Genomic DNA, 20686 nt, shown 5'->3' with positions numbered 1-20686 from the left:
TGTACCTTGTTGTGCGAAACTAAGATATGTATTTTTTGTAATAAGTTATTTTGTAAAACATGTCAATTTGTATATTCAGCTATTCATTTTTTATAGTCAGGAATTTACAATCTAACCAGCTCATAAAGACATAAAACTGCTAACCATCAGTTTTAATGACAGGAGGGCTTTGTTCTTGACTCTAAGAATCAGTTTATGAAACTCAACAATGGTGCAATTATAGAAATCACCTGAACTTCAATATCAGACGTCAGAGGTGTATAGTCCTGGGGCCAAAGAGTAAAAGTCCTGCCATATTTTTGTTTCACCCATGAACCCATGAGCTGATTTCACCAGAGGAACCAAGTCATTCCTTTCAAGTCACAAGCAAGTCTCAAGTCACATCCAAGTCCTCAAAGAGTGAAAGTTAATGAGATAATTAAGTGACTAATGAAATGATGATTGAGCATTAGTGATGAACACCTGCTGTTAACCATCAACATCACTGAAGAAAAGAGAAACACAAGAACTACAACTGACTTCAGCCACAGCCTTGGATGACAGCTGGAAGAAAGAAAACAACAACAACAACATTGCCACATAATTGTGCTCAGTGTTTGCTTTAGTTGAGCTCTTGAGCCATTCAGTCATTCAAAGAGATTTGCCTCTAAGCAATTACAATACTGTTATACAGTTTGTGAAATTCTGAATTTAATCTTAAAGGAGCAGAATAGTTTATGATTTCCATGAATGAGTGTTTCTGGTTTTAATCTCTCTGGGTTTATTGATTACGTTTGGATGTAAAAAAAACTCCTAAATAAATATCTTCAATATAGAGATAACAAATTCTGATCAGGCTTTTACACATGAACATTTATCATGTGAAGCTCAACAGTGGTGACAATAATTAGTCATACTGCAGTGCATTATGGGAGTTTTTCATTCATTGCAGCATGAAGCATTTTGTTGATTGTCACAATTGTTGAGCTTCATATGCTGGTTCTTGATGTCTGCGTGTGTCTAGAGAGTACCGGAGTTCAAATTTTTATATTACATTGATTTAAAATTAATTCACTAACTATTAGAGAAACACTTTGCTTGAACGCTGCGGAGTCACTGGGTTTATTATGTAAAACCTAAATATAGACGTGAAGAAAAAAAGATATTTGGCTATAAACAGTTGAGTAACTCATCATATGAAAACAATGAAGAGTTGCTCACTGCACAGCTCGATCTCTCTGCTTTACAACAGCACATGCATTGATACAGAGAGAAATCTAACACAGGGGTCAAGGGTCAAGAGCTCAACTAAAGCAAACACTGATCTCTCTGCTTTACAACAGCACATGCATTGATACAGAGAGAAATCTAACACAGGGGTCAAGGGTCAAGAGCTCAACTAAAGCAAACACTGATCTCTCTGCTTTACAACAGCACATGCATTGATACAGAGAGAAATCTAACACAGGGGTCAAGGGTCAAGAGCCCAACTAAAGCAAACACTGATCTCTCTGCTTTACAACAGCACATGCATTGATACAGAGAGAAATCTAACACAGGGGTCAAGGGTCAAGAGCCCAACTAAAGCAAACACTGATCTCTCTGCTTTACAACAGCACATGCATTGATACAGAGAGAAATCTAACACAGGGGTCAAGGGTCAAGAGCCCAACTAAAGCAAACACTGATCTCTCTGCTTTACAACAGCACATGCATTGATACAGAGAGAAATCTAACACAGGGGTCAAGGGTCAAGAGCCCAACTAAAGCAAACACTGATCTCTCTGCTTTACAACAGCACATGCATTGATACAGAGAGAAATCTAACACAGGGGTCAAGGGTCAAGAGCCCAACTAAAGCAAACACTGATCTCTCTGCTTTACAACAGCACATGCATTGATACAGAGAGAAATCTAACACAGGGGTCAAGGGTCAAGAGCCCAACTAAAGCAAACACTGATCTCTCTGCTTTACAACAGCACATGCATTGATACAGAGAGAAATCTAACACAGGGGTCAAGGGTCAAGAGCCCAACTAAAGCAAACACTGATCTCTCTGCTTTACAACAGCACATGCATTGATACAGAGAGAAATCTAACACAGGGGTCAAGGGTCAAGAGCCCAACTAAAGCAAACACTGATCTCTCTGCTTTACAACAGCACATGCATTGATACAGAGAGAAATCTAACACAGGGGTCAAGGGTCAAGAGCCCAACTAAAGCAAACACTGATCTCTCTGCTTTACAACAGCACATGCATTGATACAGAGAGAAATCTAACACAGGGGTCAAGGGTCAAGAGCCCAACTAAAGCAAACACTGATCTCTCTGCTTAACAACAGCACATGCATTGATACAGAGAGAAATCTAACACAGGGGTCAAGGGTCAAGAGCCCAACTAAAGCAAACACTGATCTCTCTGCTTTACAACAGCACATGCATTGATACAGAGAGAAATCTAACACAGGGGTCAAGGGTCAAGAGCTCAACTAAAGCAAACACTGATCTCCATGATGGTGGCATCATTTGAACCAATAAAACATCAACATCTGATCCTCTGTGATTCTCAATAACAGCAGGTGTTCATCACTAATGCTCAATCATCATTTCATTAGTCACTTAATTATCTCATGAACTTTAACTCTTTGAGGACTTGGATTTGACTTGAGACTTGCTTGTGACTTGAAAGGAATGACTTGGTTCCTCCTCTGGTGAAATCAGCTCATGGGTTCATGGGTGAAACAAAAATATGGCAGGACTTTTACTCTTTGGCCCCTGGACTATACACCTCTGCACTGTACAGCATCACACTTATGAGATGTGCCAGGAACCTTCCAGAAAATATGTTGAAGAGCAGGAGAAAAAGAGAGAGAGACAAACTGAGAAGGACAGAAGAACAGAGATCAAGTGAGAAAAAACTGAAGAAACGAGAGGAAGAACTATGAACCAGAGAAGAAGAACAGAGAAAGAAAGAGGAGAGAGAGAATCTGAAAAGGATCTGTGCAGAAATGAGAATGACTGAGTCTGTCAGGATGATGTCTGTGAGGAGAACAGCTGATGTTTTAGAAGCGGTCATTGCTGTGAGGGCTGCTGTCAGAGAAACAAACTCAAGATATACCACAGATCATTGGTATAAACACAGAAAACAATTCACATTTAAAAGTGTTAAAAAACAGTAGAATTTGTTAAAACGACTACACTGTACAATCCAACGGGTTTAAAAATGCAAAATGATTGCCTGAAAAATGATATTGTAAATGATAAGAATATTACAGATGCTAATAGTTCTAATATTTTAAAATCTCCAGAAAGTACTTCACAGTTTACTTTAAATGAACTCTTGACCTGGTGTACACTGTTAGGATTTGTTAAATGATCATATGTCAAGCTCTTTCTGTCAGAGCCTGTTCTCTCGTGTCATCTGTTAAGACACAAGTGTTTTTCAGGACACCTTTTTGGGTGTGTCAGACATTGATGTTGTTTTTCTTCTAAGTGAAACAGAAAGTGGATCTCTGTCTTACAGTAACAGTCCTGGTTTACAGGAAAAGTCATTAAACATTAGGGGTGTGTTTTTATCTGTGTGTGCGCACGTTTAATATTACTTCAAATCAGTTCTCTATAAGAGAAAATGCTGAGCACCTCAACATACTTTCAACTATTTTATCTGAAGACACATGATGAATCAAAGTTCATCCCAAATTACTTTACCCACACCTTTTTTCCCAGTGTCAGTTTTACTCTATATACAATGGTATTTCATAGCCCAAACATGTTTTAGTCGATCGAAGAATTTAATTTAACATAGCCTGTAGGCCAATGCAGTTATACCTTTTATAACTAATACTAAATCTGAATATATTTTAAAGAAAAAAAACACTTTAATTACTCACTTGACTTTTCTAGAAACTACACAGGCTACAATAAATATTTTAAAAAGGGTGTTGATGTTGCATATAGTGATGGGCGCGTTTGAAACACTGCTTCATGATGCTTTGAAAGCTTTATGTATATTTTGTTTCAAATCAGTGTAGTGTGTATCAAACCAGCCAAATCATGTGATTTAAGCCAACAAGGCTTCATTAGGTCATAACCTGTTTTGAAACTCCCATGTTTTGCCACTAGAGGGTGTTGATATGGAAGTGAACTTATGAACCAGTGAATACAGTAGTTTTCTAGGTGGTACATTTTACTATGTCGAGTTATAAAACAGACCTCATGATGATTAATTACATGAAATCTAGACAAATTGTACTATAAACACAAACAAGACTCAGTAGGCAGCAATGATCATTTGTATTTTAGTTACATATCTAAGATAAATGAGTTAAATTAATAAATGAAGATAAATTACCTTTTTTTAAAGAGGTTGCTTACAAAAAGGGAATAATTTACTAAGTGCTACAACATTACAACGACTTATTTTCTTAAAGGGATACTTCATCCAAACATCAGAGTGTTTCAAACCTTAATAAATGTATTTGTTCCGATGAAAACATAAGATATTTGAAAGAACGTTAGCAATTTTCAGTTCTGGGGCATCATCCACCATAGAGGGAAAACATTATTGAATTTTCTTTGTTCTGTTGAACACAAAGTGAGATATTGAATTAAAAAAATAGGAAAACAAACAGTTCTGGGGCACATTTAACCACCATCTAATGTTTCCTATGGCAGTCAATAATGTCCAAGAGCTGAAAATGACTAACATTCTTCCAAAAATCTTTCTCTTTGTTCATCAGAAAAAAAGTAATGTATAGAGGTATGAAATTACATGAGGGTGAATAAATGATGACAGAATTTGCATTTTTTGGGTGAACTATATCCCTTTAAATAAAAGTAAAACAAGGCAAAATTGTCCTTGTGATTTTTTTATCGCAGTTAAATTTTTATGAAACATAATTTCCCTTTCACACATAAGTCTGTGTTTTAAAACTAAATGTGAAACATTTTTAAAGAAAACTTTATCAGTTGTTTTGTATAATCTGATTCTGTCATTGAGTTTGGCCTGAGATCGAGATCTGGATCTTTAGCAGTAGGTGGCACCAGCACGCAGTCAAACGTTTCGAAAACGTGAATCCTTTTGTAAAGCAATTGGTTCAAATGATTTAAAGCTTTGAAAAGCTTCATATCTCCCATCATAGCTGTATATGTGATGCATGCATTGCAGAATAAACAATGCAGCTGGTTACTGGTTTCCTTAGAGATAAGTGCATAATACTCACACTTAATGCTTTCAAAACTTAAAGTAAATGGTTTTAGGTCAGTTTACAAAATGGTTTAATTTCTCTTGACTTTATTGTGTTTTAAGTGTTACAATAATGTGCATTAATCTGGTTTTGTTGTAGCAATCCTGTGAATTAGAGAAGTTGCAAAACAATATTTATATATTTATTTAAATATATATATTTCCCAGTACTTTTTAATTTTCCTAAAAAACATTTATACCAATCATTAATGACTCTCAACATCTATCCCAGTCTACACGTGAGGTCATGTGATGATCACAGTGATGTCACACCGTTCTCCTACAGTGACACCAACATGGTGATGAGTGTTTGCTGTAGCTTAACTTGTCTTTGCTAGTTTTTCTTTGCTCATGCTTGCAGACATTGTTGGTTTATGAATCACAATTGTGATGGAAAAGAAAAAACCTCTGAAAAAATCTGATCTGAGGATATAGGCTAACTAGTGATCCACTAATCCAGCTGTTCCCAACTCAGTCCCCTATTGAACACATGAACAAGTTAATGAGATAATGAAGTGATGATTGAGTCATTAATGATGAACACCTGCTGTTAACAAACACAATCACTGAAGAAAACACATCAATATAAGTCACCATAATAGTGTTTAGTGTTTCCTTTAGTTGGACTCTCACCCTTGCTTTATTATGGCAAGTTTTTTGTTAAGTGTAACTGAGTTTCTCTGAAGTTCATTTGTAACAAGCAAGGAAAAAACGAATAAATTTGTCCTGTTGTTGGGAATACAAATTTTGTTTGATTGTTGGGGTGTTATGTCATTTGTTATAATTAAAGTGCACAATTATTATTTCTGTTACAACAGATTTTTATGGAATGTGCAGGAATCTATCAGATTAAATGGTATTGTAGTTGAATCTTCCAGACATCAAGAATCAGCTTATGAATCTCAACAATGGTGACAAGGCAAGGTTTTCTTCAATCATCACTTCATTAACTTGTTCATGTGTTCAATAGGGAGACATCTCAAATATTCGGTTAGGGGGGAACTGGGGACTGGAGTTGGGAACCACTGGTCTAAGGGACACATTTTTGCTTGCTTGGTAAGGTTTCACCAGCATTGACTAGCCCCGGTGTAAGGTGTGGGTTGGATTTGGGCCACAACAAATCTGGTTTGTCTCACGCATCAAATGCTTTTGTTATGCCTTGTGTTATAGAAATAAAGCCAGCAATGAACACCAGTCATTTACTTCCCACTTTAGGGTGGGAATGTAAATGTATGCATTGTGTTCCGAGCCTGTACCAGTTACACATAATTTACTGAATCTAGTTCATTCACTGGATGTCATTATGTAAAACCACAGACACTGTTTTAATGCCTCTTTTTATAAAACACAAAAGATGCTGACTTAAAAAATGAAGGAGGTGACTTTAGCTGTCAGAAGTGTGGACAACCCAGATACAAAGCAAACATTAAATCAGTGTTAAATATGGTTTATTCATTGCGTTGAATCAATGTCAATATATAATAAACCCAGTCTCGCACAAGATCTCCTGTCTCACATGTGATCTCATGTGTTTGGTTATGATGAGTCAACCATGTACAGTATAACATTCATTCAGTTGCACACATAAAGCAAGTAGCAGCACCAACTCTTCCTCTGTTACTTTGGTAAGAAACAGAAAGTCATGACATACATTGTGCATACTGGGAGTCATTGTGTTTGTTAACAGCAGGTGTTCATCAGAAATGATTCAATCATCTCATTCACTTCAATGCTTTATACTGAATACTGACATACTGTTCGTTTGCCTATATAGTTAGAAATATGCCAATTAGGATTCAGCCACTGTTATAACAGACACCGATACATTAACTTTATTTAAGATACATTAAGACCAGAGTCAAGGTCCCAACTAAAGCAAACTCTGAACACAATAATGGTGATTTGTTGAAATCTCAACATCTTTTCAACATTAATTTCAGGTGCAACAGTGATATAGATTTAACTCCATTAATATAACAAATCAACCATTATGAACATTGATTCAGTGGTTTTCATCTGCTCTCTTGCTATCTAAGGTAACTAGCAGATGAGTTGAATCAGGTGTTTTATATAGAGACACATCTAAAACATTCTGTCAGGGGGTTCCTGAGGATCAGGAATGAGAACACCTGAGGTAAACCACTGACTTGACTTGACTTGAAACTTGACTTGCTTCCCACCTCTGTTTGCTATGTTTTGATTGGCTATGGTGTTTGTGTCACGTCTGATCATACGATTTCTCTGAAAGACATTAGGCTTGTTCAACTTGATATGGCGCCACAAGACCCGACAGGCGGATGACATCAAAGTTCCACAAGAGCGATTCAAAAACTATAAAAAGTTTGGTTTCGAATCTCTCTCGCAGTACTTTGATGCCATCCGCCTGTCGGGTCTTGTGGCGCCACATCAAGTCGAACAAGCCTATTTAAGCACCTAGCAGGAAGGTTTCACCTCAGCTTAGAGAGATCATAGAAAGAGGAAGTCTTAGACAGACACACATAATAATACAAAGGGGTGACTAAATAATTTGCTTTCTGAGAAGAATTCAGTAAATTGCAGTAGTAACAAAAAAAAAATGAGTGACGACACAGGTGAGTACATTTACATGTGTGCATGATGGCATATAACCTAGAAATAACTGGTAAGTTTACTTTTAATGATTAATTAAAACATTTGTTTCTTCACAGTTCCTCTGATTTCAGACGATGATTATTATTCATCAGGTAAGAACTATTCAGTTTTTCACCTCTGTGTCATCAATCCTTTTTATTTGTGTGTGAAGATCATTTTTATAGCACAAACATTCAACGAATAAGCTGTTTTACTACAAGCAGCTTTGTAGTCTGACAAATAAGTCTACTGCCGATGTTCTTTTCACATTTACATGAGAGTTGAATAAACTGACAGTAATGAAATGTGTTTTTATAGATGAATTTGATATAAATAATACTAGAATTTTAATTTAATGTAAGACACTAAAATGAAAGAACATGCACACACTGTATAAAACAGGAGGATGAAGTTTACCAGAGGCGGGTAACAAATGGGCAAATAGCTTTACTGAACCAAAAAAGCAATAATATTGGAGAAATTGATATTTGATTGAAATGCAGGAGTTAAATAGAGAAACACATGCATATAAATGACCACTCTCTCAAAACAGGAGCTTCCCTATGGCTCAGTGGTTAGAGCAAGGCCTAGGTCATGGATTGCACATAGTCAGAAACAAATGTATAATACAATGCAATGTAAGTCGCTTTGGATAGAAGCGTCTGCCAAATGCATAAAAAAATCCCACATAAATCAACAATGACAAACGAATTACCAAGAACTACACTGTAAAACATTTCGAGCTGATTAAACTTCAAAACAAAAGTTCAACTGCTGCCTTAAAAAATATGAGTTAACTTGTTTTGTTTAAACTCAAAGAGATTTTAATATCAGTGTCATTTTTTACACTTTGCCCCACAATTGTGAGACAGTCTGTAAAAACCCAGTCATTTTTTGGTGATTTAAGTATAACCTTCATATATGTTGTATTGCTAGAGTAAGGACATTCATTTTTATTAAAATCATACCCTGTTAGTAATTGAATCCATTTTAAACTGTTGATTTGTCAACATTACTTGCATTGAATCAATATCACTTTTGCACCCACAATTAATGATACAATTCCATAAAACCACCATTACTGTGATCAGTGCTTACTTTAGTTAATTTTTTTTTTTTTTTTTTTTTTTTTTTTTTTTTTTTTTTTTTTTGCTATTATGATAATGTTATGAAAATGTTATGATATTAAGGTAATGATGGGATAAACAATGCTTTTAAGGCTTTGAACCATTTTTTTCAAATGTTTCAGGTCTTCAGAGTATTTGTGACACTGTGAGCTGATACCACCTATTGATGAAAATGTTGTTAACACATTGAGATCACAAGCTAAACTCTATGACAGAACTAGCAAACAACAGAACAATTGCTAATGTTTATTTAAATTTGTTTTATATTACACTATTAATCCATACTTTTCCTTAAATATAAGCGCCTGCCTTTTGTGTTTAGTTGTATTTAATTATAATAAGATCATTAACACAATTCAATTGAATTTATTTATATAGCGCTTTTCACAATGTGCATTGTTCCAAAGCAACTTTACAGCAGAAAATAGGTAAAACACAGCACAGTGCATGGTGTTTATAGACCAAGCAAAATAATTCTAATAAATAATATCTAATAAATAAGTAAATAAATAAATGCAGTCTCCCGGTGAGCAAGCCAACACTGCCCTGCTGTGGTGAGGAACCCAAACTCCAACGATGAATAATGGAGAAAAAAAACCTCAGGAGAAACCAGGCTCAGCCGGGAGGGTCAGATCTCCTCTGACGTGTCATAGCTGCACTCAGTGACCGAGCAAATGTCCACGAAGAACAGAGAGAGGCCACAAGCCGCAAAACCATGCAGGTCCAACCCAGTCCCACTCCGCGATTGACACAAGACAACAACCACAGAAAAAAGTAATGGCATATAGATAAGCACACAGTCAAGATGTTATATGTGAATCAAGCAACGAGATGAGAGCTGCTTCACCAACCAACACCATTTGATTGGATTTTCATTAGCATTGGCAAAACAAATATACTTTGAAAGCATACAGTTACAGAATGATAAAATAATTCCAACATTTAAACATTTAGAGTCGAGAGCCTAACTCAAGGAAACACTGATTATCATGATGGTGAATTTTAACTAAATTAAAACAAATAGTAAGTGTTAACCCGCCCATGGGCCCTGTGCATGTTAAGGGTTAAGTATTTTGCCCACCCCTGCCAGGGGCACCAAGACTTTACGGGCACCAAATAATAATAATATTTTTTATAAATGTACATAAGCACTTGTTTTTTAAGACTTAAGTCACGCATCTGCGCTAAATAGGTGCGGCACCATGTGCGGGAATACCCAACTTTCAGATAAAAATGGTTCTGTCCTCCGCACTTTTTCGACACACCTCCGCCAACATTCTGGCCCGTGTTATCTGGTTTGTTACATAGATTTGAGTGAACTAACATTCAGTCAATCACAAGTGAGTGTTATGAGGCGAGTCGTTTTAAGATTCAAACAGACGGAAGGGGGAACGGTTCAGAGCGCATTGTTGTAGCGGCGACTAAAATTGCAGCGATTAAAACTGATTAATAAAGGTAGGCTATATATACATGGCATGCGTCAGAAATAAGATGGTATAGTGCCGATAATGTATGCTAATAGTATGTGGAGGTAAGGGCACTATTTAAGGTCCAAACCTGGGTTTTAAAGTGAAAGTGAAGAACGGTGTCATCACTATAGCAATCAATTCATATATGCACTTTTAAGTGGAGTACACTTTTATCTTAGTACTTATGTGATCATTTAGGAGTCTGTAAGAAGAATATACACATGAGTCATTCTACAATTAGGGGTACATGTCATGTCCATGGACTCTATTATCCATTTTACTTTAATCTGCTGTTTTTGTGCTGTCCGATTTGGTCAATGTGAGGTTTTGCTCTTCAGATCAGCTCTAGAATACATGTTTCTGTATATATTTCTTACAAGGTGTTTTAAAAAGTATTTTGCTCATGCATCTACATTAAATCATCCATTTACTTACTGTATGTCCGAGAAATTAGTGTCAACCCTGTTACTCCCCATATAACCCCCTATAAATCACCAATGGTTTGTTACAAAGTCACATGTCAAACATCACATGATGTCATTTCCTTTTTTGGAGGAAAATTTGAAGTCCGTGTGGTAAGTCATAACTTCTCCTCTTCAATATGTTATCCATATTATTGTCTGCACATAGAGTAGATTAATTGACCGTCAACTGTGTTATCAACATGTTCTGTTGAACTTGCGTCACATGTTATATTTATAAATATGTAGAGAAAGAATATAAAAACACAAGTTAATCAAGGTCATGTACTAACTAGTCCAAGGTCAGCAGTTTGCACAAGGCCCGAAAGTGGCTGAAATGTCAACTGTGTTACCTGCACTGTAAAAAAATTCCCTGTTAAATTACAGTAAACAACTGGCAGCTATATTTGCCAGCACATAGCTGTAATTTTACAGCATACCTACTGTAATCTGCAACAACAGTTTATTACTGTAAAAGACATTATAATTTGCACAATATAATACTGTTATTTTAGTGTTCCTGCTGTGATTTCCATTAATTGTTTATTACCAGAGGTGGGACCAAGTCATTGTTTTCAATCCCAATCAAGTCCCAAGTCAAGAGAGGCGAGTCCAAGTCAGGTTGCAAGTCCTGAATGTTAATGGAACTGAATCAATATCACTTTTGAGCCCACAAAAATCACCATTATTGTGATCAGTCTGTTTAGTGCGTCTCTAGCAGTTAAAATAGTAATAATAACGCTTCATGTTATGTTTATAAATAACCTTACATTGTAATCTGGTGAATGCCACTTTGGTGAATTAAAGTCCCAATGTACTGAAATTTTGTACATTGTTCCATTGTCCCCCTAATGTGAATACATACATGCAAACTATAAATAGGTTATATATATATATGTCCCTGTACCCCCACTTTGTGGCATGCACAACATTTACACCTGTTCAAAAATGTGTTAGTGATTTTTTTTCACTACATCAAAACAAGAACTGTAACATTACAACAGAAAGCAGGTGCCCCTTAACTACAGTAGGCCTAATTGTTAAAAATGCTTGATGAAAAGAGTTGTTTTTTGTGTTCTTTTCTACAAAAGTGTCATGTTAATGTGTAATTCTTGTAAAATAGTATATTGTAAATTGCTGAGTTTCATTCTTATAAAATCTTTTAATATATAAATCTTTTAATGAGTGGATTCTTGCGTGTGGGTGGGTGGGTGAGTGGGTGGGGGGCACCTCTGGGGCTGTTGCCCAGGGGCACCATGAGGTCTTAATACGCCTCTGGCGTGATCTCACATGTTGACTGGGTAGTTTACTTTGTCTGAACAGCTGTGTTCTAACACAGTCATGCTGACCAAAGCAAACCGAATATCATCAAATCGTTGACATTGATTGTGACATTCATTCAGTGATTGCTTGCTATCAGGGCTCTGCCAGATTCATTATTTTAAATGTAGATCTGAAAATGTAATGTTTGTAAAATATTGTTTGTAATGTGAACTGCGATTAAATTCTGTTATAGAAGGAAGTACAGAAGCTGAGGGCATTCACTGGGCATCCTTTAATCAATATCACCCACATCAGGCTTTGGAGGCTCAAAGCAGGATACACGCCCGGACTAAACACCCAACTATGAGTACTTGTACATACTAACATTGTATTCAGAATTAATTTCATTTGAACATAAAACATCAAGGCCTGTAATCACAAAACATCTTAAGGCTCAATGTGGCTCCTAAGAAGAATCTCTTGTATTGGCCTGTCAGTTTTAAGACTCCTACATTTTGAAAGGCTATTTCATTAAGCGTTTTAGCACTAAAATCAGCTCCTAAATCTGTGAAAAGTTAGGGTAGTCAAGAGGACTCAGTCTCAAAGACGATACTATATCTTATTCTACAATATTTCTATTATAAAATCATTGACAGTAAACAATCTCCTATCAGTCAGTTACTGTGAACAGTTAGTAAGCTTGCTGACATCAAGCATTGAGATCAACCCCACTTTTTTTAGCTTAAAGGACTCTGCCAAAAAAGGAAAATGTAATATTTCTTAGTAAACCCATTTATTTTACTGTTGTTTAGAACTTAGTACTAAGAAAAAAATGTTTTGTAAATATAGGCCCTGATAAATCTTAATTAGTATAGTTCATTTTTAAAGATGACACATCCAAGATATTGTTTTTTGTTCCCCAGTAGATTCATCGCAATTCAGGATTGTTTTGGTGGGTAAAACTGGATCAGGAAAGAGTTCAACAGGAAACACAATACTGAACAGAAATGCATTTGGAGTTGTAAAAATTTCTGCATATGGAGTGACTACAACCTCTCAGAAAGAAGAAGGAATGGTGGATGAGAAGAAAGTTTCAGTAATTGACACACCAGGAATATTTGATCCATCAATTACTGAAGAGACGTTGAGGTCTGAGATCATAAATTGTATATACTTGTCAGCGCCTGGTCCTCATGTGTTTCTGGTGGTCATCAGACTGGACGTGAGAATCACAGAGGAGGAGAAGAACACAGTGAGATGGATTCAGATGAACTTTGGAGAAGATGCTGCACGTTACACAATCGTTCTGTTCACTCACGCTGATGAACTAGATGGAAAATCATTATCAGACCATATGAGAGATAGTAATGCTCTCCAGGCACTTGTTGATAACTGTGGAGGTAGATGTCACTCATTCAACAGTAGAGATAAAACGAACCGCTCTCAGGTCACACAACTGCTGTGGAGGATTGAGAAGATGGTGAAGGAGAATGGAGGCGATCACTACACCAATAAGATGTTCCAGAAGGCTCAAAGGAAGATACAAATACGGATGTTTTGTAAGTGTGTTTTTGTACATGTTTTATGTTATGAGTTCTGACAAGGTGAAATCAGTCACAACATTCCAAAGTCTGTTATTCTAAGAAAACAACCAACTAAACTAATAACACTGGCTCGTCCATGCACTTTGAGTCATCCTGACAAGTTCAGTTTAATATTAAGTCAATTAAACATAATTAAGCATTTTGAGGAAGCAACGTAACCCATTGATTTATTTTACAAAATAAAAACAGCATATAAAACAGTCACAATTATATTTTAAAACATGCAAGTCCACTGAAGTCAAACGATTGCATAATGAGGCAAAGATGCGTAAGTGAGCACCATTCACTGAAAACATTCGGGGAAATTAGTATGTCCTAAATCGTAGTACGTTGAAAAGAGTATTCCACAGATTCCCAGATGGTCTACTACTTCCGGTATAAATTCGAAGTGCGGAATGATGCACCCCCCTGATATTACCCCCCACTCACCGTGAGTAGGTGGAGTTTAGTTACGCTCCGCTGCATTATTAAATTCTATAACTTATGCGTCACTAAATTAACAAATGTAAGTATACAGAATATCTAAATAAATATATCTAAATGTCTTATGCACACCAGTGACAAATGACAATGACAAACCATTGGCATGTAAACCTCTAAGCTCACAGTACAAGAGTAACATCACAGTTTGAGCACACAGTGAGTTTGCTGTGCGGTTACATTTTATCCTCATCATGAGTTTTCAGAAAACTGATGGTGACATTACTGTGACATCAAATTGTTTACTGGGAATGAACATTAAAGTCGGCATGAAATAAAAAATGTAGATTTATTTTACAATTTAGTTTCAAGCATAAACTTACCTAGTTTATGTATTTTTCTTTCATTAAACAAGACTAAATATCTTAGGCCACTTTTCTTTTTGTGTAAATGTATCGTACTGTAAGAAGTTTTAAATATTTTTACTAGAAAACAAGACCAAATACTTGGGGAGAATATAAAATGTTTGCAGTGCTGCTGTGCTAATGCCAGTCTCTTCTTGCTCATTTTGAATCTCAAAGGTTTTTTAATGTTGGTTAAAAACAGTACTAATAGGAAAGTAGTATTAAGTAGTAATTAAATCTACAGTAAGTGGCAAACCTGCTGCAAAACTACAGCAAAGTTTAACAGTGCAGTACAGTGAATACGGTGTATTCAATTAGGACTGAAGCTAAACTGTGCTAGAACTGTCTTTGACGTCACTGCACTGTAAACCCGGACAAGTTGAGTGTACTTAAACATTTTGAGGTAACCGATTACATCAATATTTTTAAGTAAAGAAGTGTTTTAATTTTAAGTTAGTTGAACTCAATAATATTAGCAAGTGATTAAACTACCATTATGGTGATCAGTGTTTGCTTTAGTTGGGCTCTTGACTCTTGGCTTCTGTTAATTTAACTTCTCTGTGAGTGCTTGTATGTGTTTCACTTGCGTATTGACTAAAAGAGATCTTTAAAAGATCAGTTTGGAGTAGATTTCACAATAGGTGTCAATTACTAATAAAATACAAAAGCTGACATTCATACACTGATTATTCATGCCTAATGTATTTATTAGTTAAAAGGTTTGTTCGCATATTTAATTTGTCTCTGAGGATATGACATTCATAAAACTAATCTGTACTATCAAAGCACTTCACAAAGTGATAACAAACACCGCTCTTAATCGGTGATTCATAATGATTAAATTAACAATTGAAAACATCTACCAGATTTCTTTTCTTTTTATCCTAAGAAACAGGTTTGGACACACTGTTTCAGTGGTTAAAGAGAACCAAAGCAAATGTTCTAGAAGTTAAACTAGAAGTTAAAGCAAACACTGATCACAATAATGGTAGTCTGGGAAAATTTTAACCTGTTTTTAAAATTAATTCAATGGTTGCTTGCTATCTGGGACACTTTAAAGTTTTAAGTTAACGCAACTATTTCAGTTCATTTTTAATGAGTAGATTGTACTTTTATTTGGCTTGCTTGTGGCCCAAACCTGGCAAACAGGAGCGAACTGCCCAAGTTCCATCATTCCATGCCGTATGTGGGCCAGATAAGGGGTTATGGAGTGTAAGGTGTGGGCCAGATTTGGGCCGCGGCAAATTGCTAGTTTGGTTGCTATCTGGGTAGGGTCATTTTTTTGAAGTTGGAAAGTTTCAGAAAATGTTCTATGCCCATTTAATTTGTCATAGCAACCAACTGGATGTGTTTCCCTTACGTAAACAGCAGTAAGACTAACAAGCCTGACAGGTTCTGCTCATTTTCTTTGGAGCAATCCTTCTTTACTCTGATTTTTCGTATTGTACTGAAACACAATTATGAAATCCATTTGGTATTCCTGATTATTTCATTTAACAATTTTATTGTTGTCTTGATTTTTAAAATGTGTTTACTGACAGGGTCAGGGAAACCCAGGATTGTGCTGTTGGGTAAAACTGGCTCAGGAAAAACTGCTACACTAAAAAACATTCTAAAGTGTCATTCACCAAATTCAGCTACTACAACCTGTGAAGAACGCAGATTAAATGTGAATGGAAAAAACGTTAAAATAATAGACACTCCTGGACTGTTTGAGACATCAAAAAAGATGAAGGTAAATGCTGAAATAAAGAAACTGTTCTGCATGTCTGATCCTGCTCCGTGTGTGTTCCTGCTGGTCATCAAACTGGATGGCAAATCTACTAAGGTAAACATGGTGAAATGGATTCAGGAGAACTTTGGAGAAGATGCTGTAAAATACACCATCATTCTGTTCACTCATGAAGATCAGTTGAAAGGTAAAGCCTTAAATGAACATTTCAGAATGAGATCAAATCTACAAACACTGGTTCACTGCTGTGGTGGAAGATGTCACTCATTTAATAATAAAGATACAGAGAACTGCTCTCAGGTCACACAACTGCTGAAGAAAATTAAAACTATGGTTGAGGAGAATGGAGGCGATCACTACACCAATGACATGTTCCAGCAGGCTCAAAGAAAGATAAAAATACGGAGGTTTTGTAAGTGTGTTATTATATTTTTGACAAGGTTAACCATGCAAATCGTTTTACTGCAATCAACATTTTTACAGGACTTAATTGGCAACTTTTTACCAGCTACTTCCTCTAAATTCAATAGAGGGTATGCATTGACGTCACTTTCCCACGTAAAAACGCCCCCTTGAGTGGTAAAACTGACTTCAATAGGAGAAAGAACGAAACCGGGACTAAATTACACACATTTATTTGCTGAAATTAAGTGCAGTTGGACTCGACGGTGATCCATACGACTTATAAATATGAACCGGTGTCCTTGTACACTGAAATATCGCATAGAATTGCGTTTCCTGGTTTATTTTGGACCGGATTTTAACATTGGGGGAAATACACAAAGCAAAGCCTTAAGTAAACATTTTCTATTCGAGCAAAACCAGTTTTGCGGTTTAAACTGAATCTTAGATTTACATTGCTCTTCTTAATGTTTACGTTGTTGACAAAATATTAATCTTTAAGTTTGTATGAAATACATCTGCCTAGAATGCTTAAAGAAACATATTTACAATTACATAACACATAAAGGTGTAGGAAGTACTATTATGGTATGGTTCAACCAAAACAACTTAACTGAGCTGAGTCTGATATGAAATGGCTAGCAAACATCCACGTTTCAGTATTTCATTTGTTTCAGCAAACTGCAGCGATTTTTATATCCTTCGGCAGTCTTTATAAAGAAATCTCCAATTTTGTGCTCAAAAATCAATCACACAACAGCTTTATTCCGTTTCAAATAGAGTACAGATAGCGGTAAATACTGCTGCATTCAGTCTTTCTGCCACTCAGTGGGCGTGACGTTACGTGTGCAGTGACATCACGTGCATACTCTCCATAAGCAATTTTTTTTATGACACCAGTATAACAAACAAATATTCTATGTTTTCTCTGTAGATTAAACTAAAATACAATTATGCCATCCACTTGATTATTTAACTTAATAGTTATTGTTAATTTTGGGTTTTTGTTTGTTTAAATTGTGATTAACAGGGTCACTGAAACCCAGTATTGTGCTGCTGGGTAAGAGTGGAGCAGGAAAAACTGCTTTAAGAAAAAACATTCAGAGAAAAGACGGGAAATCACCAAATTCACCAACTGAAACCTGTAAGAAACACAAAGCAAATGTGTATGGAAAAGACATAAGAATAATTGACACCCCAGGGCGTTTTGAAGAAACAGATAAGCTGAGGTCTGAGATTAAGAAGTGTGTAAAGCTGTCTTTTCCTGGTCCTCATGTGTTTCTCTTGGTCATAAGAGTGGATGTGAGAATCACAGATGAGGAGAAGATCCTGGAGCAATGGATTCTGGAGAACATTGGTAAAGATGCTGCACCCTACACCATCATTCTGTTCACGCATGTTGACCAGCTGAGGGATAAAACATTAGATGAGTGTATCACAGAGAGGTCAGATCTACAGGCACTGGTGAGCAGCTGTGGTGGCAGATATCACACATTCAACAGTACAGACAGAGAAAACCAACATCAGGTCGCAGAGCTGCTGGAGAAGATTGAGACATTGGCAGAGGGAAACAAATGGAAGTACTTCACAAATGATAAGCTTAAAGAATTTGTGAAAAGTAAGATAAACTTTGAAAGGTTAAAAGCTACATTGGGAGGTGTAGGAGGTGTAGCAGGTATGATAGCTGGAGGTGTGGTTCTGGGAGTAACAGAGTTTATTGCAGCACCAGCAGTCGCGGTTGCAGTTGGTGTAGTTGTAATTGGAGCAGCTGGAGTGTACACTTACAGAAAGATTACACAGTGGCGTAAAAAAACGTCTTGGGATTATTTTGCTAATAGTTAAACAGGGCCTGTGCAAGACAGCAAGCTAAAAGGTACCTGTTATAACTTGTTAAAATAACTTGTTTATTTGTTAATGGCATTGAATCAGTATCACTTTTACACCCACAAGATTGCAAAAGCACTGCAACAAAGTAAAAGAAAAACCTCTCTGACACACTTAGACATCAACACTCATCATAATAACCTCATCAATGGTGATAATCATCAAACTAATTCTGATATCCACATCAACTGCAATGCATGCTGGGAGTCAATAAAAACTCTTTTTGTTGATTGTCACTTAGGGATAGGCATCTTTTATATTCAATTTCTGTACTGGACATGTTTGATAATCGAGTATTTGATTAATTGGCGGCAGGGTGTCCTTGATTACGAGTAATTTAAATCTACACTGTTACTAATAATTAACCTTCAATGCTTTTGAAAGTAAAATAACCATTTAAAAGTAAAATCAACATGAGGTTATACGCAATCGTCCCTGCTCTTCGCATTTCAACTAAATCAAACACTGATCACAACAATGGTGGATTTTGATGGTGGTTGCTTACTATCAGGGTAACAAATGAAGAGTGAGAGTAAATGTAAATGTACTGTAAATAAGTAAAAGTTACCTGAAATATCAAAGTTACCTAATACCTGATTCAGCTTATCAGCCTTCCTCAGAATGTCTCTAATGCACACACTAACAAGCTGATGAGTTGAATCAGGTGTTTCATATACACTCATAACAATGTGGAGTAGGCTTTACTTCAAAAAAGCTAGAAACAGTTTTCACTCATAATTTTGAAGGAGCTGTCATGTAAAAGCTAAACACAATCTGCTGCTTTAATTACTTTGATATTTCAAGTAACTTTTAGTTGCTCTTCATTCCAAAGCAAAACAGTTATTTAAGTTATTGTAATTTGATGTAGTTGGGCTCTTGATACCAGACTTTCTTTAAGTTTCTTCTCTTTCCGCACTTAAAGTAACATTTTACTCAATTATTAGAAAGTGTAGAAACTGATGTTTTTAATAAAAGTTAATATGAAGTTGACTCATGTCTTTGTATTTGGCAGGACCTAATAAACAGAAGTTACAGAAAGCAGCTGTGAGGTGATTGTAAATGTTAATGAGTTTAAGCCATGAATGAAGTGAACATGTTAAATACCAATTTAAAATCAATTCAATTGTTTGCAAATGGGTGTCATATTTAAGTTAATCCAACATCCAACAGAAAAATCAAATAGGCATTTGTTTGAACGATTCTTGAATGTCATACAAACTCTGACCAATTTGTTCGTAATTTGCTTTCTTAAACGATAAATGAATACGAATATGATCAATTCTGTTCCATCATAAACAAAATTAGATCCATTCCTTCCATCCACAATGACTATCCCAGTCAACAATTTGATGTCACAAGTGATGTTATGGAGGAATTCATGATATGTCTTTGTTTTTATCATTATTCACTATGTATTGCTCTTCGTTTTAAACACATTTGTATGAGATTCAGAAAAGCACCCTGCACAGCTGTGTTTTTGATGTCTGGCAGTGTTTATGAAATCTGGGGACTTTTTCCGGCCCCAACCCTACAATATGACCAAATCTGGGCATGTTCCGCCTCGTTACTATGACTATAATCTACATTGAGCAAGGCCACAATTTTGCCACAGATAAAGACAAGAGAAGGAGGTGAAGAAGGGGAAACAGGTCATGATGACCATGACATAATTTTGGTGGATGAGGATTTATATAAAAAATACACAAAGATTTGTTGACCACCAATAGAAATGGATAAAAGGGGACGGGCCAAAAGAGAAAGAGATTACCTGATTGGTACAAAGTTAGGAACACCTCTTGATGTTTGGATATAACTGTTGATGCAAAGCACTGTATTTTCAGATGACTTGGAACGTCTCACTTTGTTTGACTTGGACAAATAAAGTTAACTCTTTGACACCTGGACCTTCTTTGTCTGAGAGATTTTTTGAACTGCAATATCAACTCATTTCCCCATCAATGTCACCATCAGTTTTCAGAATACTCATGATGAGGTCAAAATGTAACCGCACAGCAAACTCACTGTGTGCTCAAACTGTAATCTTACTATTGTATATGGTGGTTTTTCTATGAAATAGTGAAGGA

At 36.1% G+C, this 20686-nt stretch overlaps 1 protein-coding gene across 5 annotated transcripts; it reads left to right on the top strand.

The window, feature by feature from the left end:
• The first annotated feature begins 7533 nt into the window (after positions 1-7533).
• Positions 7534-20506, top strand: LOC130553178 (GTPase IMAP family member 8-like). Of its 5 annotated transcripts, XM_057331978.1 has the most exons (7): positions 7534-7817; positions 7914-7949; positions 12410-12529; positions 13080-13715; positions 16126-16728; positions 17749-18336; positions 19615-20506. In XM_057331978.1, exons 1-7 carry the CDS (start codon positions 7802-7804, stop codon positions 19653-19655), a joined length of 2040 nt encoding a protein of 679 aa, XP_057187961.1. In that variant the 5' UTR covers positions 7534-7801; the 3' UTR covers positions 19656-20506. The 5 variants fall into 5 exon arrangements, with proteins under 5 accessions (XP_057187961.1, XP_057187960.1, XP_057187959.1 ...); XM_057331977.1 differs by having other exon boundaries at positions 12410-12523; positions 13083-13715; positions 17749-20506; XM_057331976.1 differs by having other exon boundaries at positions 12410-12523; positions 17749-20506.
• Positions 20507-20686: the final 180 nt, after the last annotated feature.

This window comes from Triplophysa rosa, linkage group LG4 (genome assembly GCF_024868665.1).
Source record: "Triplophysa rosa linkage group LG4, Trosa_1v2, whole genome shotgun sequence".
Classification (NCBI taxonomy): domain Eukaryota; kingdom Metazoa; phylum Chordata; class Actinopteri; order Cypriniformes; family Nemacheilidae; genus Triplophysa; species Triplophysa rosa.
Note: the sequence above shows the minus strand (reverse complement) of the source record. Positions and strands in the feature narration are given on the sequence as shown.

What these genes read in the sequence shown, in the direction of transcription:
- LOC130553178 (XM_057331973.1), top strand. An exon ending in ACACCCAACTATGAGTACTT is followed by an intron (nt 12,530 to 13,079) that starts GTACATACTAAC and finishes TTTGTTCCCCAG; the next exon opens with TAGATTCATCGCAATTCAGG. An exon ending in GATAAAAATACGGAGGTTTT is followed by an intron (nt 16,729 to 17,748) that starts GTAAGTGTGTTA and finishes TGTGATTAACAG; the next exon opens with GGTCACTGAAACCCAGTATT.